General features: G+C 38.8%; 1 protein-coding gene and 2 long non-coding RNA genes across 4 annotated transcripts; 1 reads left to right on the top strand and 2 right to left on the bottom strand.

Moving 5' to 3' along the window:
- The first annotated feature begins 4,326 nt into the window (after positions 1–4,326).
- Positions 4,327–9,735, top strand: LOC140926466 (uncharacterized). The gene is made up of 2 exons (XR_012164432.1): positions 4,327–4,534; positions 9,312–9,735. It is a non-coding gene; the product is annotated as an uncharacterized lncRNA (long non-coding RNA).
- On the bottom strand, positions 9,564–11,108 carry LOC140926467 (uncharacterized). The gene is made up of 2 exons (XR_012164433.1): positions 10,973–11,108; positions 9,564–9,935 (listed from the first exon to the last, which is right to left on the bottom strand). It is a non-coding gene; the product is annotated as an uncharacterized lncRNA (long non-coding RNA).
- A 4,640-nt stretch (positions 11,109–15,748) lies between these two features.
- LOC140926465 (neuroguidin-A-like) lies at positions 15,749–24,371 on the bottom strand. Of its 2 annotated transcripts, XM_073376199.1 has the most exons (17): positions 24,344–24,371; positions 24,191–24,247; positions 23,464–23,535; positions 21,783–21,823; positions 21,376–21,472; positions 20,821–20,905; positions 19,914–19,969; positions 19,393–19,486; positions 18,899–18,991; positions 18,604–18,635; positions 18,436–18,497; positions 18,156–18,204; positions 17,570–17,647; positions 17,194–17,219; positions 16,833–16,860; positions 16,329–16,365; positions 15,749–15,869 (listed from the first exon to the last, which is right to left on the bottom strand). In XM_073376199.1, exons 1-17 carry the CDS (start codon positions 24,356–24,358, stop codon positions 15,844–15,846), a joined length of 948 nt encoding a protein of 315 aa, XP_073232300.1. In that variant the 5' UTR covers positions 24,359–24,371; the 3' UTR covers positions 15,749–15,843. The 2 variants fall into 2 exon arrangements, with proteins under 2 accessions (XP_073232300.1, XP_073232301.1); XM_073376200.1 differs by lacking the exon at positions 24,344–24,371 and having other exon boundaries at positions 24,149–24,336.
- Positions 24,372–25,862: the final 1,491 nt, after the last annotated feature.

Genomic DNA, 25,862 nt, shown 5'->3' with positions numbered 1-25,862 from the left:
TTCTGAGCCTTTATGCTTATAGATATCCAGCGAGGACGCTTCAGAGGATCCACGAACCATTTGCGAAGCTAACGCGCTAGAGCTCACGCAAGGGAATGCAGTCCAGGCTCCTTAGTAGAAAAGCCGCCTTCTCATAGGGTTCGACTTCTCCCAGCGAAACTTGACCATTTCTTAGACTTTGTTAACCGGCCATACTTTTATCTAATATCAAGATGTTGCATTTGGTACAAGGAAACTGAAACTTAAAAGCGGCGAGAAACTCACAATGCCAAACATCATACGTAAAGTAACAAGAGCAACAATGATCAGGCAGTATCTAAAGTTCTGTGAAGAAGAACAATACGAACCCCTAAGTCGCGCGAGTCTATTTCGTGTTCTCGAAGTACGGGAGGCCTCACAACAGAAATCCTTGAGTGGTTTAGACAACACAGCTGCCGATGGGTCAGCGGCGTTCGAGCGCCTACAACGAATAGTAGAGGAGCTTGGTCATATTGGCCTAGAGAAGAGCTTGGCAGATGATATAAGTAGATCTCTTCGGGACGGTAAGAAGTATTTGAAAACAGAATATCAGAAGAATTGCAAAGATAATGAGAGCTCATGTCCAGATCATTGCCGTAAGTTGGGTCTAAGTGACCCGAATGATCCAAATTTTCAAGAGAAATGTACACATGAACATACTCTTAGCTGCCCTCAATGTGATGACATCACTTCCTGTTTGCATAAATTGCAACAAACCGTCAATGACAGTGAAAGCTTACGCTTTTACAGCAAAGAACAGAAAGAAGACTTCCTGTACGACATCGAGAAAGCTTCGGATGCTATTGTACAGTGGAAAGCCCACATTATGAGAGCTGTAAACCAGGAATGTGCGAAACAAGATATACTGGCAGAGCTTGATCAGAATTCGTGCCTTCTAGTAATGGAATGGGCTATGAAGTTCTTGCAGCTTCGTTACAGAGAAAAACAAACTGATTGGTATGGCAAGAGAGGGCTCAGCTGGCACATCACTAGTGTCGTGACCAAAGACATGTCCAGCGCAACTGAGGTTATCTCTTACGCGCACCTTTTTGATCAGTGTACATAGGATTGGTTCTCAGTAGCTTCAATTCTAGAAGACCTTCTGACAAAACTAAAAGCCAGGAATCCTCTCATCCAAAGAGCATATTTAAAGTCAGATGAGGCTGGTTGTTATCATAACAGCTCCTTGATTGCTGCTGTAAGAGATATCGCAAAGAGAGTTGGTGTTACAGTACATAGTTATCATTACTCAGAGCCACAGTCTGGAAAGGATATTTGTGATCGTATCCTGTGTCCACTGAAGTCCTCCATCCGTATGTACTGCAACGAAGGTCATGATGTTTTAACTGCTGCAGACATGAGAGATGCCTTAATACAACACCCGGTAAAAGGAACATCTGCCGCGGTTTGTGTAGTCAACGAGTCGAGAAAGACTCTTTCGGTAAAGAAGATAGAGCAGTTCAGCAGCTTTCATAACTTTGAATATGAAGCTGATGGTCTTAGAGTGTGGAAATGCTATGGTATAGGCGATGGAAAGTACATTCCATATGAAATGCTTTATGTCACCAATCAGGTTCCAACCGCTCTCCAAACAGTGGAATCCCAAGAATTCTATGTACCACTTGGAAAACGAGAGGTAAAACCCAGTTCAGAAGCTAGAAAGAGTACTGAGAGTAGTACGCCACTGTTTGAATGTTCAAAGCTCGGTTGCAACGAGGCCTTTGAATCCTTTGCGCAGTTAGAGCTGCATCTTGATGTCGGTAAACATACTGCCAGCAGGTTAAACCAGTATGATGTCATCAGAAGGGACTGGGCACTGAAATTCTCGTCTGTAGATAACCCTGCTGACACCGAAATGTATTTAGTGCCTTCCGGGGGACCGCCAACGTTTTCAGAAGTCACTTCAAGCAAATCATCTCTGCAGACAGGTTGGGCCTTAAGCAAACCGAGAAGTAGCGTTAGATTTTCGCCAAAGGTCAAAGAATACCTAACAGCACGTTTCACAATAGGAGAAAGAACAGGGCGTAAGGCTGACCCCGGCCAGGTTGCAGCAGACATGCGAAATGCAAAAAATGAGTCTAATGAACGCCTGTTTACTAGATCTGAGTGGCTTTCAAAGAACCAAGTTCAGAGCTTTTTTTCGCGGATGGCAGCAGCACGTCGTAAAGAGCAGGGTGTTGTCGGCTTGTAAACGGAAAAGGAGGAAGACATACAGTGCTTGCAGGAATATTCAGAAAGAGAGGTTCTGATTAACACAGTAAATGAAGAAATCAACGTCGCACATCCTATCTGTTTTGACAGTTATGACCTGTGTGAGCGTTATCATAGCAGCACATTCCAAGAATTCAATGTAGCCATGCTTGGGAGTATCTGCAACTATTTTGAGATTCCTGTGAAATCGAGGGACAAAAAGAAATTCCTCTTAGACAAACTGACAGTCATGATAAGTGAATGCGAGTGTGTGTCTCACTAAAGCAATGTAAAGCGTTTCCTTAAATTCCTACCTGTTGTGTTGTGCTGTCGTAAGCAGGGTTACGTAAGTCAAATTACAGGGAACTTAGCAAAAGCAGTATTTTTACACATGGAGACTTTATTTCCGGCCGCCGTTCAACCCTGCCCGTCCGTTCAAACAAGTTTATACGGCAAGTTGTCATACCCTATTTCCCTGCTCTTTACTTTTTTGAAATGGGAAAAAAGTGAAATAATAAACATTAATGTTATATGAAAAATTATATAAATTATTATCTGAAGAAATGACTCAACAATTTTCAATTTACAAGACATGTTTTGGAAACTTATTCTATCTTCGGTTGTAGAAGTTCGTAACAATTTAAATATCTTCAGTTGTAGAAGTAGTTACAATAGGCCATTCACAGTTGAGGGCTTTGTGTCCAAGCCTTTGAGTGAACGTGAGGCTGAGGTTGACATTGTCTTGATAGAAACATCCTCTCTTTTCTAATGTAAATTTTGCTTAAAAACACTTGTTAGCATAAAATCACACGATTTACATATCGCGACGCCGCCACTGGTTACCGTGTGAAATGTGAAACCAGTGGTGGCGTCGCAAAATGTCGGCTGTTTTCTCAGGCTAGCCATTTTCAAGGTATTCTGCAATAGTCAACGGCAAAATTATAAAGTATAATGTTTTGTGAGTTGAGGAAGCTTGGCAGGCGATAGTCGTTACAAATTAGTGAAAAACAGCACCCAAGTGAACACGTGATTTACTGTATTTTGAATAACTCCCAACAACCAACTTCTTTAACTTATCATTTCTTGTAACACTTAAAAACGTCGTTCTTTTATACGTTATGGGTTTATTTACAGTATCAGTTGTTAAAACAATATTTTTGTAAGCACGCCTTTCGCGTAATTAAATTCCGTTGATAAATGCACTATTCTGGGTGGTGAATTCCATGCCTTGTTTTCCTAGTTCCAGGATTCCATATTTCCGTTAGGCTTGAATCCTATTTCGGTCAAAACACTACGTGACCTTTTTATTATAGAGAGAGTTCCAAGGAACTGTTATCTGAATTTGAAGGAATCGAATCCTTATTTACGTTTCCAAAAACGAACGTCGATTTGTTTCTTCTCTGATCCTCAAGCAAACTAGCTATCAAAGGATGTTTTACCGGCTAATTACCGAGAAACGTTAGACGTGACCACGGATTTCCGCCTGTTTCAGTATCCGAGCCGTTTTGGAATCTGCAAGGAATTCTACTTTAGGCGAACGACAGCTATTTTCAAGGCAGTTTTAGCCGGATTCTGATGAAATCAAGATTCCTTCGGATCAGAATATGGCTCAGTTTGTAGGTAAGCCGTCCTTTTCACAAATCGGTCAGTGTAAGACGCAGACTGCGGACTGCAGACTGCAGACTGCGGACCAGGGGTAAAATGCAGATAGAGTGTAAAATGCAGACTGCAGACTGAGAGTAAAACGCAGGCTGAGTGCAAAATGCAGAATGAACATTGTAGACTTCACAAACAGTTGTGCTCCTTCTTCCTCAAATAGCTAGCTGGTATCAGTTACACACCTCGCTTCCTAGTCGAAGTTAGTACATTGCATATTCGCCAAAAGTTCAAGGAACATCCAAACAGCTAAAGTCTGCGTACCTTGATTTTCAATCCTTTCATAGAAGGTCATCCAAATTTCCTGCAGAACATCTTCTTTTGTTGTTGGAATGACTTACTCTCTTTTTTGTCGCCATAATTGTTTTGAATTCTTTCTGTACAGTATTTTGGGTCAGCAGCTTTTATTTAAGCGTAAACATCGTGGTCTTGTACCAGCGGGGTGGGGGGGGGGGGGGGGGGTGGTGAACTTGGTAGTTTGTTTGTCATGACGATCTTGGCCATCGTGACGTCACGAAGAGAGAAGCGCGCAACTTCGAGGAGTTTTCGAAAATGGCGCCGTTGCCATTTCCAAATGCTACTTTTAAAGTTGGTTTTCCTGGATATTGACGCTCCAAAATGGTTTTTGTCACGGTAGGATAGTGCAGTTCCAACATCTCTTTCCGAGAAGGTGAGTGAAATGTGTATTAATCCGAAAAATAACGCGTATGAGAGCTGTAAACAGTTTCGGTCAATTTCCTCGAGTGCAATAATGTGCCGCAAAAGTTTGCATGTTCGCACAGTAATGTCGCATTTTCTCGAAATCGGTGAGGTGTTAAACATCGAAACTTGGCATAAGGGTGGGTTACTTCTATTGGAAAGCATTGTCTCTGAAGTTTATTGAGATAAACTAGCAGAAAAAATGATCAGTCCATTCGAGTGTGCCAGCGTAGCCGCTAAGGTAGAGGGAGAACTGATGCAATTGTATTCATTACTTTGCTGTTATCTCCAATAATGCCAGTAGTATCACCTATTCAAGCTGTCTTTTCGGGATAAGTAAATTTTAAAGTAGTTTCTGATAGAGGGAAAGTACAGTTGCAACAGCTCTTTCCGAGAAGGAGAGTTAATTGTATTATATTCTGTTGATAATTACCTCGTAAACAGTTTAAGGTGATTCCATAGTAAAAGAACCTAACATAGATTTTAGCTAAAACTTGGTACACTGATGTAACAAGTCAAGAAGATGATAAAAAAGTAATAAAAAGTGGGGGTCACCGTGCTCGTTTTGACGTCACAATGCTGACAAATACGGCTTTTTAGGACCCTTTTACAAAAACCGCGGGCAGCGCAAGACTAGACAAAAGGGAGAGATTTTTTCGATGATACATGTGACATCACACAGAATTTGACTTTAATGTATTGTTTATCCACTTACGTACCAGAAAAATGCCTTTTAATGCCCTTGTTTTTACTTTACGCTCCAAAGTAGAATTAAATTGGACGCGCGCTTTTCGACCCGTGATGGCTCAATCCGTACAATTTAGTAAAATTGCCAAAAAACTGAACATAGATTTGTGCTAATTTTTTTCTCATCGAAAGGAAGCAATGTCCTTATTAAAATCATGAAATAAAAAATGGGGGTCACCGTACTCGTTTTTGCGGTAGAGCTGCAGAAAGTGCGCACCAAACGCATTTTCTCCGATTTTTGAGAGAGGACTGGGGCGAGTTTCAAAATAGAATGTATGTGAAAGGGGGAAGAAAGAATTAAAAAATCCGTTTTTACGGAATTTACATTGAGATATCACATTTAGGACACAATGTGATAAAGAAAGTGTTTAAATGAAAATCAAAGTGAGTAAGCACAAGTTAAACATCCACTATCGAGGTTCTGAGAGGAGGTCGAACTCAGCAACACGCGTGCTGCTTACGTTATGCACATTCCCAGCACATTGAGTCTCACCTTGAAAAGGAAACAACAGCAAGCAAAAATTCCAATAGCGTTTCTCTTCAGTCAACTTCATTTTAATAATATTACTTCACATGCTCTTTTTACGGCGGCCATCTTGTTATGCGCAGTAAGAGATGTGCAGTGCAAAACTAGGGAATCACCTTAAGCCAATTTTTCAAGTGGAATATTTGTCGCAGAAATTTGCATGATCGCATATTAACATCGCATGTTTTAGAAAATCGGTTTGGTGTGGAAATTCGAAACTTGGCAGAAGGGTAGGTCAGCAATAGTGGAAAACATTGTCCTTGATGTTTAAGAGCGACGGTCAGGAAATATCGACCATCGAGTGGCAAGAGTTGAAAAATCGATTGTCTTCATTTTTTGTCCATAAACAGCGTTTAGGTAGATAAGTAATCTGATGTAGGTTGTTCTCGCAAAAAGCCTTTTATTTTCGAGATAAGTAAGAATATCAGTTTTAGTGGTGGGAGTCTCAAAATGGCCGTATTTTTAACCCGAAATTTGCTAACATCAACTCTCCTCGCGTTCGCAAATAAAGCCCCAAGGAGAGATTTGGACACTTTCCATCAATAGAACAAGTCTTCTTCTTTCACTAGAAGATACTTTCACAGCAATATCAAGACTCGTTGAACTAGCATAATTCAGAAACGAAGAACAGGTTTTTACGGTGACAAAAACTTAAATTTAGTAGTTGTTTTCTACGGCATTTTTCTTCGTGTGGTATAGGTCCAAATTTTCCCGGTCCTCGTTTATTCACACATTTAGACATTCATCTGAAGCATACCTGAGATTTGGCTTGGGTTCCCTTAGGCAGCCTCCAAACGAAAGCATCAAAGTCCGGTAAAAATAGTGAAGCGTGACCAAAATAACTTATTTAACGGCTCCAAGTTTCCACGATGGTAAAGTAAGAAGACAAAATATCCTCTTGTTCCGTCATCCTTAGCGAATTACCATTGTTAAAGTCCATATATTTCGATAAAAAGTGAGTATCAGAAAAAGCACGTTTGACTTTTTCTTCTGCAAAATACTGTTGGGATCGAAAATGTTACTCTTTCAAGAATTGCGTTGCGTTACTACAGTGATTCCGTGACTGTCATTTTAACGGCTTCGTCTCTTCAAACGTATGTTATGTCATGTGCAGTCACGGAACAGATTGCCAGGCAGAGTCGCCGCATGGTAGGGTTCAGCATTTCAAAATGGCTAAAATTGACCCAGTTTCACCTTTTTACCCCACTCTTTGATTGGAAAAAGAAATTTTGCGCCGGTAAAACCCACAGGAAGTACAAAAAACGAGCCTTTAGGCTGTAAATATCTACTTTTGTGCGTTTCGAAATTGGAAGTGTTTACACAATTACCGCCGGCCTACCATGAAAATTCCTGAACTTCGATGATGTCTTACGGAGATTACATTCCATAACCCAAGCCAATTCTCAGGTATGTTTTAAATGAATGTCTAAATTTGTGATTTAAATAGCATTAGGAGAATTTGGAGTTATACCACATGTTAAATATTGCCGTTGAAAATGAGTAACGAACTTAAGTTTTTGTTATCTTGAAAACCTATCCCTCATTTTTGAATTATTTCAGTACGACGAGCTTCGCTATTGCCCTGAAAGTATCTTTTAGTGGAAGAAAAAGAATTTTTCTGTTCATGGAAAGAGTCCAAATTTCTCCATGCGGCTTCGTTTGCTAATGCGAGGAAAGTTAATGTTAGCGAATTTCAGGTTAAAAATTAGGGCAGTCTGAGACTCCGACATCGAAAACCGATCTTCTAATTTTTCTCACAAATAAAAGGCTTTCGTCAGGAACAATCTACTTTAGGTTTCTTATCTACTTAAAAGCTATCTATGAACAAAAAATGAAAGAAATTGATTTTTCAACTCTTGCCATGAAATTAAGATTTTGGTCGATTTTTCCTGACCGGCGCTCTTAATGGGAGAAATTAGCAGTAAAAATGATCAATCCATTCGAGTGCGCTTAATATTGATATAAACAGATGACCTCGACTCGGTAACCCCGGCACAATGTAAGTCAATTATTTTTCGGTGTTAAGAAAAAGGAAACCAAAGACTTCCCTCAACACTATGTATCTATAATAATTACACCAGGAATATATATATATTTTAACACTTAAAGGTTGTACCATCTTGTTGAAGCAAAGGATATTTCTCTGTAATACCTATAAGCTTACATTAAGTTTCCATAAATAGCAAAAAAAATTAATAAGATTTACATACAGCTCCAAACATGTACATCTGTTATGCATGAAGCAATTTCATATCGTTCCATATCAATAGTTAGTGCAAGTGGAGTCAAACATGTAGAGTGAAACTTGTATAATTTAAGCGGACACCTCAGAGAATGCTGTAGTGCCCACTTGATACAAAGTTTCTTCCTACTACATACAGGTTTCGATAGAAAATGTCATATGAGGCAAACCTGCCAACTCTCACAATTCTGCCGTGAGTCTCACGATTTTTTAACTTTTCTCACAGTCTCATGACAAGACTCCCAATCTCATGGTTTTCTGGGAAATATTCTAAACTGAAATATTACCTTGTTGAATAAAACATAAATTTTGTGGGGAAATTCTTGTGCCTGGATAAGCTTTGACTCTTTTAGCCATGAAGTTGTCTTAGCCCAAAGAAATGACTCTGCTGTATGTTTCGTCGTGCAGTGATAACCTATTTTCTGGTCTCTTAAAGTCATCAAAGAAAAAGTGGCATCTAATTTGTTACATAAGGGACCACACTAAAGCGACATTAACAGTTGATTCCCCTAATGGAAAAGGGGCCATTTAATTTTGATCGGGAAAAAATAGAATCTCACTACTTTTTGTAGAATCTCCCGATTTTTTTTCATGAGTCTACAGATTTTCCTTTATCAGAGGTTGGCAGGTCTGTATGAGGAGCTAAGTACCATTCAAATAAAAGGCGGAAACATTTGGAATACTTCCAGAGATATGATGATATACATCTGCATTAATATCTTTATTTGTGCGGAGCAATTAATTAAACCTAGATTGTACCTCAAATTTTAAGATATCAAATGAGTGAAAGAAGCTTTATACAAACAAAAATGAAATGAGAAAGTACTGTAACTCATTTATATAATTTTCAGAAGTCCCCTGGTGACACCAGCCAAGTGCTGATAGGGCAAGACTACCAATCTCATGGTTTTCTGGGAAAGCAAAAGGCATCTTAAAATAACAAAAGGCACATAGGGCTCAGCCGAATGTTACCATAATGACGTCAACACGTATGGAAACAGGCCTTTTCTCCAAAACCCGCCCCATTCCCCTATGGCTATTTTTATTTGCGTTTGCCCTACCTCACCTCCCCTCCCCGTACCTGATGAAACAAGGCTTTCAACAGTTTGTTGAGATAGGATGCTTTTTGTTTTAAAGGATGAGCTCATCATATTTTATTATCGTAGAGACAGTGGTAAGATAAGTTAACAATAATAGACAGATTATTATAGTTGGGTTACTCATTTTTTACAGCTATCCCTGGAAGAAGAAATAGAAGTAAGGAGCTGACTGGCAGCCACTGAGATTGAGGAGAGGAGAAAGGAAATTGAAAGAGAAGAGAAAGAGTTGAAAGGAAAAGAAGAAAGGTTAAAAGAAAGAGCAAAAGAAATTAAAAACACAGTAACAGAGGCCAAGTGGGTTGCTGCCCAACTGCAACTAAAGGCAGGGCAGCTAGACTGCTTGGCTAACCAAATTCTAGAAGAGACCAAAAAGTTAAAGAAGAAGTAAAAGAAAAACACCAGTGTAAGAAAATTTTATTGATAACAAACCGTTTCTTTTAATCAAAGTCAATGTGCAAAGTTTTTAAATGTAAACAAGTCTAAGTCAGACCTGTTATGCAAGAAAGAAAACACATTTGTTCAGTATATAAAAAATAAAAGGAAACTGGTTCTTCTAATTTGTTGTATCCTGTATGGTCTCTTCTTCCTCCGGGGAATCCACTCCATCTAACATCCTCCACTTCCTGCACCGCACTACACTCTTCATGGATTCTATTATACTAGATCTTTACAGACATCCAGTAAGCAGCACCTCCTCCATCATACACTGCATGTTTTTTCTCATCATCTACAAGAGTATTCCCAACCAAGGAAGCACCTAATTATAAAATCAGTCAGATAAAAAGAGATTATTATATACACAAAAGTCAAAACTAAATAAATAAATAAAGGCAATATTATCACTTAAAATTCCTAATTATTTGTTAAGCATCTCTTAAATCAGATATTATAATGGTTTTCCTCACCTACTCCCTAAACTTCACATTAATATAGGTGAGTTAAACCACAAACACCCCCCCCCCCCCCCAAGCAATGGGAAAAAAAATATGTCTCCCTTGAATTATAAATTTTTGTAACTTCAAGCAACCTATCAGGATAATCCAAAGACTGATTTCTAATCTTAAACCAATAGCTAAAAGGCAAGGCTATGTGAATTTTATTAGCAGAGGCAGTTCAACAGCAAATTTTAAAGAGGGCTTTAGAGCTATTATAATGGACCACCTATAGTCATGGAACGATTGGGTCTTTACCAAGTTACGCCTACTGAGAAATTACCACAAAGCTACATCAGCTGGGTGATAAAACTGTACAAGCTGGGTGATAAAACTGTACGAGCAGGCCCCGAAGATTGTTGGAACTGGACAGTGTCACTTGATGTAACTGACAATAGCATGGAGTCCAAGTAAGTTAAAAAGCATCAATGATTGAAAATTAAACTGATGCCCCTGCACTCCCACTCCCAGTAGATCCCCTGCCTTGACATTACCTAATAAACATACATTGATACTCGTGTCATTTTCTGAACTCGTGTAGTTATTGAACTATATTGTTGTTCTTGAACTTTGGTGTCTTTATTGAACTACACAAAAAGGAAAACCGAAAAAATGTAACATTAAAAAAGTCCTCTTTCTATATTGTAAAAGTGTGAGAAGGATGATGATATTCATTGCATGAAAATCCTGCAATTTTTTATATCCTTTGAAATTTTTTCCCCCTCATTTTAAGATGCGGACGCCCGAGGAAACACATTTTCAATATTACACCATTAAAACGCTTACTAGTGTCCGTTTTCTTGGCTTTTTCTAGTTTTTTTTTCTATTAACTCTGTAAAGCGATTACGGAAAAGCTACATACCCATCCTTTCTACGGATTCTCCTCCTGGATTCTCTGCATAAAGCCGTAAAAATGTTGATGTTGATCAAAAACTTTAGCTCACGGCACTTTAGCCCAGTGATAGATTCTGTTGGACTATTTACAGGATAAAAACCATGTTTTCCTTTGTTTGTGGGGCGAAGAAGCAAAGAGAAGGGCAATGTGAACTTATCTCCATTATGAGCAATGAATGTTTTGACAAAATGATCGCAATTTATAGTGAAAAGTTGCAATATAATAAGCTATAATATCCTTGGTTATCGCGCGACGATTATATTTAATACGCTTTATTAACATTTTGATACGTTTGACTCAAACAGAAAATCCTTTCAAAACCCTTGAAGATTATAGCCATATTCTATAAAAAAAATAAACTTGCTTCTTACATTTGTTTAGTTTTAATAAATTGTTTACACAATTTGATAGTCTAGTATGAACATCATGACGCTATGTTTCGTGACCTGTCCACGCCACTTTCGCAAATTTTGTAAACATCCCCGAGGTTTGCGACTTTTATCCCACTGATCATTTTTGCTAACTTATTAGATGACTCACTTCTATCACTAATTGAGAGACCTATACCATATTAACGTCATTTGTTTTTCTCGAGACTAAATTCTTCTGGGCTCTTTACTTATGCGTCTCTAAAGACGCCCCGGTATGAGTTGTACCATCTGGTCGATCTCGGGAAGTTCTTGATTTTTAACGATGGAAATGCTCTTTCCTACAATAAATTGCAATTTTACTATATAGCATTAATAGATAAACACACGCCTTCGGTCGTTTCATCGCAACGTCTCAACTTTTACCACTTGAAACCACGAAACAATTTCGCTCGATGAAACCATTTAAAGTTCCCGGGATAAATTTCTCGTGACGTCACGATGGCCAAGATCACCCGCCGCGCGATCCCTATAGGAGCGATTGGCGAGTTCATCACCCCCCCCCCCCCCCCTGGTTTTGCCCTTAAACCCTTCCGCGACTACAGTATATGCTCGGTCTGCATTTTACCCCAACCTGCATTTTACTCTGAGTCTACAGTCTGCATTTTACACTCAGTCTGCATTTTACCCCTGGTCCGCAGTCTGCAGTCTGCTGTCCGCAGTCTGCGTTTTACACTGACCGCAAAATTTTCTTGAGATGGATTCATTATTTCACACAGTATTAATGGACGACAAATCGCTCAATGTTGACATGCTCGTTAATTCAAACGGTCATAACTTTTGAAATACTGAAATCGTACACGAGTTCTTGTAAATTCTTGTCATTTAAGGAACAATCTTTTCGGCCCTATAGTCTAGAATAATCAACTCTGTCCCAAAAAGTAGAAATATGCTTCTAAACTAAGGCCGTTTTTGGCTGTCTTTTCGATGGCATTTTATAGGGGTCATATTTTGGTTGATTTCATCTTTCTGGGTACGTTTACGGAGAAATACTTAATATCTAGAAAAACTGAAGACATTTATCAGTAAATAGGTGTTAAATTTATTTCGAGATGTTGCGAATAAAAAATTTTACAGCGCTCCAAAAAATGCCAAATTTTCAATTTTTGGGCCCCGCAATATGGCCATGGCGGGCAAAAAAAATTCGTGCTTCTTAGCGCGGCCAGAGAATAACTTTGAATCAAAGCAAACCTATTTTAGTTATAGTCCCAATAAAGGCTTTCATCCACCAGAGTTTCAGGCAAAATTATTTTTCACGCGAAATTGAGTGGGCGGTTTTTACTGAGACTGCCTCTTAACTACGCATTTCCTTATTAAGAAAGCAAAATAATAGGTAAGATTTCTGCACAGCACCATACCCCAGTTTATTACGGCATACAGCAATCTCATACTATAGCGTTTTCACGCACGTGGCCAGCGTCTATGCAAATTTATTGGAACAAAAGAAAGTATTAACATAAGAAAAGAGTTCAACTCCCACAAGATTGGTTTGGAACACCAACATGGCCGTCGTTTTATTGTTTTGGAACAGCAATATGGCCGAAGTGACGTCATGTGAAAACGCGCTATCTCTAGCATCTCACCAATAGCTTTGTATGAGTTGAGTCGAAACATATCTGCATAATAAAAGTATGGAGCTGAGCGGAAATCTCCTGTAATGCAATGCTGGAAAAATGAAATCAGTTTAGTTTCATGTCGGGACCTACCTGGCCTCTGCACACTGCTAGTGGACAGAAGACTGACCCCCAGTCCACCGACTACCTCGATGAACCCTCCATATGGACTAACTTTTAAATAGACTTCAATGGTAGGTACATGAATTAACTACCAGAAAAATAGTAGTGCATATTGGTTATCTCCCAGGGTAGTCTGTTGTAGAGCGTTTTCACATGACGTCACGGTGGCCATATTGGTGTTCCAAAACAATGAAACGGCAACCATGTTGGTGTCCCAAACCAATCCTGTGGAAGTTGAACTCTTTCCTTATGTAAACGCTTTCTTTTGTTCTAATGAATTTGCATAGCTGCTGGTCACGTGAGTGAAAACGCTCTATAGTTAGCGGGTATTCTGAGGTTCAGCCCTGCATCAAAAACAATGTTCATTGCTGATTCTAAACAATTATTAGAGGAGGTTTTTGTGATATCCGGAATAATTAAGGTCGAGGTAAATGTTATCAGCGGTGCCGAAGGACGAGGCTGATAGTCTAACACTTACTGGTTATTCCGGATATCACAAAAAACCGAATCTAATAATTGTTTTACTCCACTCTAATCCTTGAAGTTAAGGTATATATTTTAGTGGCTCGGTGGCTCGGCGGTTCGGCAATCAGGACTACCGAGCCGCCGAACAGCCCCAACAATTGTACCTGGAAAATTTTCCCTGTATTCTGTAGTTAAGTTGAAAGCCGAATCAATTTTTGACCTTATAGCAGTTCTAACGCCTTAAAATAAAACAAGTTTCGGAAAACTCTTGCCAGTTTATAGCACCATCGTATCCCTTTTTGAGGAGAAGACGCCGGCCAATTATTGCGCAGAATGTCTGCACAGTTATGCCATTCAAGCATGAACGCGCTACAAAACTGACAAAAGCGCCAGCCTTTTGGTCCTTTTGGGGTCTGTCTGCAGGTACCATTTACGTGGGCGAACCGGTCGGTTTACGGCTTAGGTAAATTGTGAGCAAGAATCAAGACTAGTAAATTTCGTCCCGGAATCGCGTTTACCATTTCCACTAATCAGTTCCATTTACCGTGACAGGGACACGAAAGGCTAAATGGTAAACAACCAAAGGAACCAAACATTAAAGTTCCCTGGGGATTTACATGTTTGGTTGCATTGTTTCTTTTGTTTTACGTAATCTGTGCCTCGGTATCATCAGAAGAATTAAGCTTTTGTTTCCCCACTAAAATGCTCCATGTTAATGACCCATTTTTTCCAATAAAATTCTTCGTCACTTCCAAAAACAGTCATTAAAATGCTCTGCAGATTATACAATGATTAACGATGAGAGCCTCGGCTATTATAGAGATTTAGGGTGCTTTCCTTTGGGATGATCCGGATCAGGATCAGTGATCTGAGATCACTCGGATCATGGTAGATCAAGGGTGTGTTCCTTTCGGTGAATCCAAAAACGGATTTTAGATCTAAGAACGGATTTCGCGTTTTTTTTCGGCAAATCCAAATCCGGATTTTTGATCTGGTGAATCCTTTTTGAAAAAGGATTCATTGGATTTGAAATCCGAAGAATCCAAATCCAGATTAACGGATTAGTGATCTACGTTGTTCCATTCACAGTGGATCCGAAATTAGTCAGATGATCCAGCGGTATTTCCAGTTGAAGTATTCCCATAGAGGCCGTAGAGTTTCCTCGTTGCTGTCATTTGCCGCAAAACATCTGAAAATCCGTTTTTGGATTCGCCGAAAGGAACACACCCCAAATGAACCGATGAATCCACTCGGAACAAGGATTCATCGGTTCATTTGATCCACAAAGATCCAAGTGATCTCGGATCATTGATCCTGATCCGGATCATCCCAAAGGAACGCACCCTTAAAGGGTGTGTTCCTTTCGACGAATCCAAAAACGGATTTTGATCCTAGGTTTGCCAGATTTCGCGGTCGAAAGGAACGTGAAATCCGAAATTGGATTTGTAACCTTGGTAACCTTTCGCCAACGCGTGCAATATGCACGACAGCCTCTCAAAAAAATGACGTGTTTTCTACTGTTTGACAAATTATGCGATTATACCGTGCAGAATTTAGTGGTCGGCAGTTCGAATAGCGACGATGGAACATACAAAACAGACAAAGAAAGAAGCGCATTAAAATTGAAAATTAGCTAAAGAATGTCGGCCAGTTTGATCCAGTTCCATAGCTCGGATTTTTTTATGTAACACGATCGAGTGCCTGTCGCGTCTACAAGCGAGTTTGTAGCTAGATAGCAGTTCATTTGTTACTTTTACTTATTTCTGATTTCAAGCAATCTTTAGAGACAAATGGTTAGTATATGGATATTTTAATGTACCAGGAATAATCTTCTAATGTTTTCAGATGTTTTGCGGCAAATGACAGCAACGAGAAAACTCTACGGCCTCTATGGGAATACTTCAACTGGAAATACCGCTGGATCATCTGACTAATTTCGGATCCACTGTGAATGGAACAGCGTAAAGAACAGTCAAAGACAAGTTAAGTGAAAACTTAGTCACGTGCACAATTTCACGTTTGCAGTAACAAGACTCTAAATCTGTCTCAGAGGAGGTTGGTTGACTTTCAAAGTTTTACGGCTATCAACAAGGTATAGTGATATAACAACAATATACAAGTTAATAGCTTTATTACAGCAAAAATGATCCTCAACACCGCTGTTATCGGGTGAAATTTAAATTTAATAGTAGATTTCCATCTCGATGAGCTATCTCCGACGTCTCTTTGCAAATCCTAAAAAGAAGAGAAAGTTTGGCATGAAGAACGACCTGTTTTGTTATAGCCTGAAAGGGGATTAGGCTCCTGAGTAAGAAAAATTTTACAGTGGATTTTATATCACCTTTAGAATACACCAAGCAACCGCTAACACAATGAACATCTCTGACTTTTACTCAGTTAGGCTATACAGTATAACAAGGCTAAGACAGTTTATTACCATGTACACCCAACCACTGTTGGTTGTGGTCTCTGTATACGGTCCCAGGTCACCCGCTTTAACTCCTTCCTCTTTCTTGAACCGTTTAAGAATTACGTTAGCCGTATGGCCCCCAGTCTACCCTAGAGAAAGAGAGAGAGCCACCCTGAGTCCCCGAGGTCACTCATTCAAGTCCCCATCTGCCCCTTAGAGGTGAAAAGGGAGCCAGGGGACCGACTATAAGAATCCGATTAACAACTACACTTGACATAACTTACCTTTTTTCTTTTTTGCGCTCCCAAACTTTTTCTTCCACTAGAAAAAAAATGGAACTAATCAATTACACCATGCGATGACAAAACAAACAAACATCTAACACATTGATAACGCAAGTTCAAGATTTCTGTGCTGAAATTATTGAAATTTTTGCAACGTTAATGTCAAATCGCCGTGGGGCTTGGCCCTGGCCTCTTTCGCAGTGATCTTAACCAAGACATGGATGTTTATCTGTCCGTTCATTTAGAATCTTGGAACTGCTGCACGTGCACATCGTGCACAGATCACTTTCTGACGGCTTCCAATTCCTATTGGTCAAGTGTGTTCTCAAGTGTGGTGTAGACCATACTTGGTGACGAACTTCGGCATTTTTGAACTACGAACGTTTCCATGGTAACCAAGTAAAGTTGAAGTAGGTACATTTTACCACTTCACACTCAAAGTAGGTTACAAGTACACTTACATTATACTTGAAAGCTCTAGTGTGAAGCCAAGTAATAACCTACCTTAGATTTTGATTTCCGAGTGTCGTTTCTACGAAGATAAAAGAGATGTAAGTATATTGTGACGGTCTTATGTTCCATAGCCTGTTCCAGGCGTTCAGATTGTGGGACGGCGCAAAGAAACGTGGGCAGAAAAAACAGCGCAGAGGTAGGGTAGGTGGTTCCTTCGCTCTCACCCCCTACCCCACCCACCACTGTTTTTACTCTCTCCCTCCCCCTTTCGTCCTCATTCAGTTAGATGTTTCCAGCTCGATTTAAGGCCGCACTCCACTTCCTGAACGCCTGGAAGAGGCTGTATGTTCCATGAAAACAAAGTATAGTATTAAGGCGACAAGAAATTTTACAAAGTCAATAACAAACTAACCTGGGTCTTTCCGAGTAATCGCCATTCTGGATAATATAAACATATAGAACATACGTAAATCAAAGCAGCCTCGTGATACATATGTGGGAAAGACGACAAAGCCTAACAAATGACATTTTCTAGCTGAAATAATAACGCAGTGTAATACATTCGACTTTCTCTTAATGGCCAGACACCTCGATAAAACGAAAGCCTAGAGCTGGTCTCTGCCTTTCTTTAATCCCTGTATCTGACTCTCTAGAAGACGGACACCACTCTTGGACAGACACTTGGTACTGGTCCCAAAGGTGTCCGTCTTGGAGAAGGTTCACTCTACATGCAGTTTTGCCATGCAATCAAACTTTGAAACTATAATATGACTGTCACTAATGCTTACCTCTTCTCCCGTGTCTAAAGCCGATAAGTTAGCGAATGACGTCAAATCGTCCAGTCCTGTTTCAGCACGCTCGGTCATCTGGGAAAGTAACCAATCAAGTATAGTAAACAAACAAGCTCATCCCCATCGACAGCTATCCATCAACAATGGGGACTGACTCACGACACCAGGCTAGTAATGCCGGCAGTGAATACGTCACTGATAAAACGGATTTCGCGTTCTTTCAAAGTTTGTTGCTTAACATATGAAGTTTCCTGTAGTGAGATGTTGTGAAAAGTTGATGGTTATGCAATGTAATGACCCTTTGACCAACAACAACAATAATTTATTTCACCACGTTATCGTATAAGGGCACAAGTGCTCGTTCAAAATACGAACGTGCTGAATTTGTGCAAAGGAAGGCATGTTTCAAGTCCCCGTAAAATGCCCTTGAAGAATAAGGATAGAACGAAGGGACCACCTAGCATCTCCCCAATGAGTAAACCTGAGCACAGTCAATAGTATGTTACCAAGATAGAGATGGTTACTTTGAACAACTAAGGCACGAGAATGTAACGATATGGGCGAATCAATTAGAGCAACAAACCTTTTTCTTCCTCTTGGCAGGGAGACGAAGTAAATTGTCCTCTTCATACCTGGACAGGATTAAATAATTAATAATAATAATAATTACAAAAGTAAATTATAATTATCAAAAAAAAATCTAGCAGAATCCTTTAAGGCAATTTTAAGATGCATTAACGCCATGAAAATTAATCGAAGGTGGTGCCTTGACTTGCATGCTTCATGTTCATCTTGTCTGAGGGAAACAAACAAACAAACAAACAAAATATGATTGGCAGATGTACGCAGCAAGAGAAGGATACCTTGTTCTTTCCTCTTCTTCTTCCTTGTCTTTTTGTTTTCTCCACCGCGACACAGTTTCATCCTAAAAAACATCCACACAAGTTGCATGCAATGTAAGCTTAAACGAGTTTATCGGGGATGAAAATGGACTAACGTTCCCAGCAATAACAGAAATATAATTATCATACCCGGATTTCTTGAGGTCCCTCACTGTATTCATCTACAGAGAAAAAAAAGTTAGCATTTGGTATACATAAACACAAACACATACACAAAGACACAAACAAAAATAAAACAAGGATAACAAGCTGCTCCGAACAGGATTTAGTGAGGACATAGGGTTTGACTGGTTTGAGGTTTTAGTAGTACTAAATTGCATCAGTTGTGATTAAGTGAAAAAATCTCACACACTGTTTAACAAGTCAAAAGTATAATATGAAAGAAACGAGAAAAGAAAACCTGTGGGTCAAGGTCTGCATTTACCTCTTAAATCCTGCAAAAGTGAGCTCGCTAAAACTCTTTTTCTAGATCTTTCTTCATCTTTCTCTTTTCTCGTTTTCTTATCACCGTCTTCATCTGAAAAGAATCCAGCAAAAATTAATACGATAAAGAACACTCACTATCTATGAAAACCATAAGCGGATTCATTTGTTCAAGGCTGGGATAGGGAAGGCAGTGATAAGCCTTAACAAGGTGATTCAAAGTGGCACAAGTTTCTGTGGTTACGGGCTACATATGTTACTCTTTCTTTTGTTAGATCCCTTGTTCATTGAGCCATTTGCTCCAAAAATAATATTACAGAACCACATGTATCCATAGCCACTTTGAGTGTCAAAATAGTTGAAAAAATTGAATAGTGAGGAAAAATCTTTTTTTGTGCCCACACAAGCCCTTCAAAAATTATTTTTCTTCTATTATAATACAAAAAAGGAAAGCAACGAAACAAGAAAAAAGTCTGTGAATAAAAAGAAGCTTACCGTAAGGAACAGCAGCCACTTTTGGAGGCACATAGACTTTGGATTTTTTCTGACCATCTTCTTCATCACTGCTTTCAGAGTCCTGGTCATCCAGCTACAAGTGGAATATCCACATAGCAGTTGTCAATAATATTAATGTAATGTTAAAGATATTAATACAGTAGAAAAGTGTAACCAAAACAAAAATATGTATCTAAGGATTTACATGAAATATTAAACCTGTTATGGAGCAATTGTGTCAAACCCTAGCCCAATAATTAAATCCAGTGATCTTTAACTACAGACTTCCAATTTACGACATGAAAAAGACAATTTATTTTGACTTTCTTCACAAACTGCCTTCATTTTGAGTGAATGATGGCACGGAAAAAAAATCTTTCACCATAGGCCAAACAAGTTATTTTTACAGGAAAATGAACAATGTCTTCAGACATCAAAAACCTGTGGGTTTATCTCATGGACGAGTAAAGTGAAAAAATGTGCTTTTTTGCTTGGACGCACAGAGGAAAAATAAAACAAACCTTGGTTGCCATATTATCAGGATTTGGTTTAAATCTCAAGGGATCATTTCCACCACCTATTAAAGGAGAAAAACGCATTAAACAACCAAACTTAACCATAATCAACTTTCAACAGAACTAGTGATAATATTGGTGCAAGTTAGATGTCTCTGGGGGAGGGAGTAATGTGGCTTACAAGAAATTTTAAAACTGTTATGATTGTACAAAATGTTACCATTGAAGACGTTTCTTTTTTGCCCAAAGGTGGGAAGGTGGTCTATTTTAAGATGCACCCTAGAGTTACAACAGTTTTAGAGCTGTCGAGCAAAATTTATTGAAAGCACGTAATCTAAAAGACATCCATGAACAACCAGATGCTGTCCAATACACCAAACCAGCTTCCCCAAGTGAGAACCTTATAGTTGGGGAACCTCTTGTAAATGACTGCCTCTTGTAAGCAAACATGACTGCTTTTACAGGTGACAGTTTTTATCCCCTTTTGTTTTTTGACCTCTTGTAAGCAGTGGCTTGATGCATGGTTTGATCTTCATGCCCACCGCATGTAGCATGACACACTACTTAGAGTATACAAATGACATTACTTATCGGTTAATATGGAAAACTCATGTCATACCTTAGAAATTGCATGCAATAATTTCACTACCAAAACGTAGCTGTGTCAAGACTTACTCAGAAGAGACACCTGTGATTCAAATGTCGGAAGCGACCACCTCCAAGTAAGGGACCACTAAATCTGTGCATTTTGGGTCATCACTTAGGGGAGGTTTGACTGTACAAGATTTGTTAGCAAACAATACACAATGTACAAACCACACAAACAGATTCAGATTCAGCCTTTGATTACTTGGCCACACATAGTATTACATTAAAAAAAACAAATAAAGAAATGACAACAGGCATTCCCTACCTGCTATCCCAGTTGTAGCAGCTTTAATCATTTTGTCAATCTGATATTTCATTTTCTGGTCAATAGGTCTCATTTTCTCTAGAACCTATGACAGAGACAAATTAGGGAATTCTCAGTGGAAATCAATACACTGGCAATAAAAAAAATATATTAAAACTGGTACATCAAGAAGAAAGTTCAAGTTTAGTTGTTGACTAGCTTGTGTTAAGCTCCAAGGATGGATTACTTGTATGCAAAAGAAACTTAGTCAAAGCCATAACATTATTCGCCTGCGTGCAGACACTTTAAACCTTGTGACTATATCCACGCTATATGCGATACGTGGGTTGGGTGCACCGCCGGCTACAACATTATTGCAATAAGAACAATGAAAAAATTACATGGCTACTCTATGGACATTTAAGGCATTAAAATGAGCCCAAGAAAATCCATTACATTGAAGTATTTAGTGATGGATTACAGTATCAAGTCAAATTGTAATGAAACCAAAATTCAATACGCAACAAGTGTTCTTAAGATGGACGTACCGACACCAAAACCAAAAATTTTACTCACAGTGCGAGCTTCAACAAGTCTTTCAACAGCTGGATCTCCCTGCCATGATTTACCATCTGTTTTAGTTAGCAGGTAATAGGTAAGATCAATCACATAACTGCAAGAAAACAGTTAGAAATGATCATTCTAAGCAGGTTATTTAATTAATATTAAATTTAGATTCTCAAATAAAGACAGGTATCATTGGTTATCTAGTTGATCAGAGGCTCTTTTAAAAAAAGTTGCAAGACAACAAATAACAACAAATGACTATGATTTCAAAGAATCAATGACACAATTTCAACATTCTAAAGTTCTTTTAATTATGTATCAGTAATTAAAATATTGTACCAACAGGTTGTATGTTATTCATTTAAGAACAAAGACTTATTTATGCATATAGATTTTAATCATACATGTAGACTGACCTTAAAAGAAGATGAAACTTTACTTCCAAAAAACTCACGCCCTAAAAAAAATCAAGCAATCAATCACTCAAAGTAAATACAGTCATGTAAAACAATATATTCACTTATCTATTTCGTTATTTAATGAAAACCAGACATGAAAGTCAATATTAATGATTTCATCATTATTACATTAAGAGGGTTCTTCTGTAGGTTAACTTTCCACCAAGAAATGCATTCATCTTGGTGTGTTTTGCATTTAATTCATATCACTCATATTTGAGGAGCAGCAACGGTGAAATAGGTAAAATACAGTTGAACCTCCATATGCAACCACCTCTCAAAGGGACCACCTCCCTTACACTCACTTAAGCGACCACCTCCAAAACAAGTTACCTCGCCCAGTCAAAGTCTTCCAGTAACTGGCACCAGTTGGAACCTCTTGTAAAGACCACCTCCTGTAAGTGACTACGGCCATTATTTGGGGCTGATTGTTTAATGATTTTCGATTGAGTTTTTAAACCTGTTGTAAGTGACCACTGACGATTTGTCTGATCTTTTATGTTTGCTGAGTGTACTATGCTACTTAGAATATAGGAAGAACTTTAGGGACAACATGGAACTACACATGTCATTACTTAGAAATTGTGTGCCATAAATTAGCTTCCAAAAATGTATCCAGACATCTAGTGCTACCTCCCGTAAGCGGCCATCAAGTCTTTGCATTTTGGGTGGCCACTTATGGCAGGTTCAACTGCATAAAGAAGAAGGTCAACATAAAATAATAATATTTCATCCAAATATTTCATGATCTTACCTTCACTTAAGAAAGACCATTAACACAAACTAAAAGCAAAACATACAGCTTGGAAGTTCATTACTACCAGCTATAGCATAGCACCATCTTTGCAACTCTGGTTCACTGCCATTTTAGTCATCAAAATTTTATCTACTCACAATGGGCACCAGAACGGTTACAGCTTGGAGTGATGTTGTGTTAAATAGTCGACAAGCAGCGTGGTCGAGCGGTTAGAGCACTGGACTTGTAACATGAAGGCCTGGAGTTCAAATCCTGCTCTGACTACTGGCTGGATTTGTTCTCGGCAGTCCTGAGTTCGAATCCTTGGCCACGCTTGTAACATAGGCAACTGGTTTGCCTCCTACCAGTTCGGATACCATAAAATTCCGAAAATAAGCCCCCAGGGTTATATTTTTCAAAGGCCCTTTTTGAGGGACTCATTTTTGGAGGGGCTTTTATTCAAACGGCCTTATCTATGGAGGGAAATTTGCATTTCAAAATCAGTTGGGCTAGCCTTATGGTTGGAAGGAATTTTACCGTTTTTGCTTTGTTTTACTTTGTATTTGAGGGAAATTTCCAAGTACAAGCCACCGGGGGGGCTTATATTTGGAGGGGTGATTTAACGGAGGTTTTTTTGCGTTACTAGTTTGGGTTTGGTTTGGGTTTATATTTGGAGGGGCTTATTTTCGGAATTTTATTGTATTTAATCATGTTATTTTCCATTTAAATTATTTGTTCTTTATCCGTGAAAAGCTCCATAAGGTGAGAGGATTATTATTATTATTATTATTATTATTATTATTATTATTATTATTATTATTATTATTATTATTAACATAAAAGCAAATGACTCTTTTCCATTGCTTACAAAGTCAGCTTTTGAAACTCATCTGAACTACAAACCTTTTTAGTGAGTAAAGAGCCACTTGTGATTTTTTCCATCAATTTCTCCACATGCTGATCAATATCAGACACCTTTAACAATATTATTGTAATTATTAAAACAACAAGAGAATCATTTTGAATGGACATTTGGAGTGAGGGATGTAATTCACATATAAAAAAAGGGGCCTGGTATTCAGTCGATGGAAATCAGTATCAAGGTATATGAAAAACGAAAAACATCTATTTTTGATTGTATAGCTGGCTTTTGCGAGGCATTTACAAGATATATAAAAAAATGACTGTGCCCGTTTGAAGACATGGTTCATGCACCATCACCAACTTACTTTGGATATTTTTCCAAATTCCCATAAATTAATCAATAAGCTTAAATGCGGCTGATACGAAATAAAATAATGAATAAGTGAATCATTATTGATGAGTTGAAATCTGGATTCCGCAACAGACATTTCCCTTGCACGAAAATCCCCAAACATTTGACCAAACAGTACTGCAGAAGGAAGAGGCTGAGGAGATGAGGGGTACTTTGCTCACTTGATCGAAGTTCATGGAACAACAGCTTTAGGGCCAGCAAATATCACGCACCAACCGCAGCGATTGACATTTTTTTGGATTGAAGAAGCGAATCCTATAGCTTTTATCGACCAAGATCAATCGTACGAAATCTGTCAAGCCTACCGCGCGCCGCGCGCTGAGTCTATTGTTGACCGAAGCCTTTCTCTCTCACCTTCTCCCCCATCTCTCTCATAGTAGATATGACATCCGGCAAATCCCTTGCTATTAACTAATAAAAAAGAAGATATGGATTTTTAGATTACTTTTGAAACTACGGAAAACGAGTGGCACAGTTGAAAGCACGAGTCTACGAAAAGATTAACACCTCTTCTGCCGCCATCTTGGAATATGAGGATGACTCAACGATCACGTTGGCAGCGGTTTCCTTGTAAAATGGAGTTCTGTTGTGTAATCAGGAGGGAGTCATAAACTTAGGCCTGGGCACTAGAGCAGATATTGGCGAATGAAAATCCGATGTGTCTGGCCATCGTGACGTCACGTTCAAGCCGGCCGGAAAAGGTTTGAAAGACGGTAAACAAAGTGATTGTCGAGAAAAGTTCACGGTCCAATTTCTCAGTAACAGTAGAGCAAATCATTTAAACAACTAAAGCGAAGCTGTAGATGTTATCATATAAAGTATCAATAACGCAATTCTAACCTGAAAACAAAAAACAGACTGGCGACAAGACTCAAAAGTGTTGACAAACGCTCCTACAGATCGATAAAAATCATCACCAAGATCATCTTTAATGGCCTGTAACTCTGAAACTCCACAACACTGCGTTTGGAGACAAAAACATAACTTACATAAGTCAAAACTCTTTCTCATTTTTGAAAAATTAAATCTCATAACAATTTCATAAAAATGATCAGTGACTTTAAACACTACTTTCCGCAGGTACCTTGCGAGTCAGCCGCGAAGTAAAATTAGTTAATCCAACAATAAAGCTCTCGAATTGAAACAAGTAATACGATTAATTCGAGAGTATCTTTTTATGTCAATGTTTGAACTTGAGAAGTGCTTGAATACAGTTCAAGTGTACAAAATTGCCTAGGAAATATGGTTACACTCATACTCCGTTTATAGCCAGTTGGGCTGACGCAAGATTCTACAGGAGCCTTCCACTGAAAACAATACCTTCAAGAAAAAGTCAGAATCAAAACAATGGCTTTTATAAACAGGTGGTAAATATCCCAGAATTGGGAACGGAACGCTTAGGCTAGTGACTCGGCGATTTAAACATTTTTACTTCGAACCTGGACAGCGACATTGAAGCTTATCTGATAACGGCTTACGACTTGAAGAGAGAGTTCCTGAAGGTACCAAATCGCTTTTTAATGAGAAGACAAATATTCTGTCAAGGTTCAGCTTTACCGTTCAATCCTCCCCCAAAAAAGTGGTAACCAGGACGCCTTTTAAATTGGTCAATAAACGCTCGAAAATTCTGGAGTAACTGTTTCCATGGGGGTCCGCATATTCCAACCAGCAGTGCAGATTCAAGCATTTCACCCACCTAAACTACACTGTACATGCTTCGATTGCCGAAGCTATTCGGGTGTAAGTTTTTTGTGGGTAAATAATAGTTGCTCCATTTGCTCCTCAGAGGTAAGTATAAGGAAACTATTTCCCAAGTCTGTTGTTCTGTGGGAGTATATCTACCACACTTGAAATTATGCTTCTAGAGCTGATACCCAAGTATCTCAGCAACAAAATACTTATAGTGTAAATCTTTTATTGACACTTTTTTTACTTTCCATGGAAGTATGCAAGATAATCTTACTAAATAAAAGAAAAAGTCAGGAAAAGTGTCTAGACAGATCATATTACTGAAGACAGTACATGA

This window comes from Porites lutea, chromosome 2, assembly GCF_958299795.1.
Source record: "Porites lutea chromosome 2, jaPorLute2.1, whole genome shotgun sequence".
Taxonomy (NCBI): domain Eukaryota; kingdom Metazoa; phylum Cnidaria; class Anthozoa; order Scleractinia; family Poritidae; genus Porites; species Porites lutea.
This window is presented reverse-complemented; position numbering and strand designations above follow the sequence as displayed.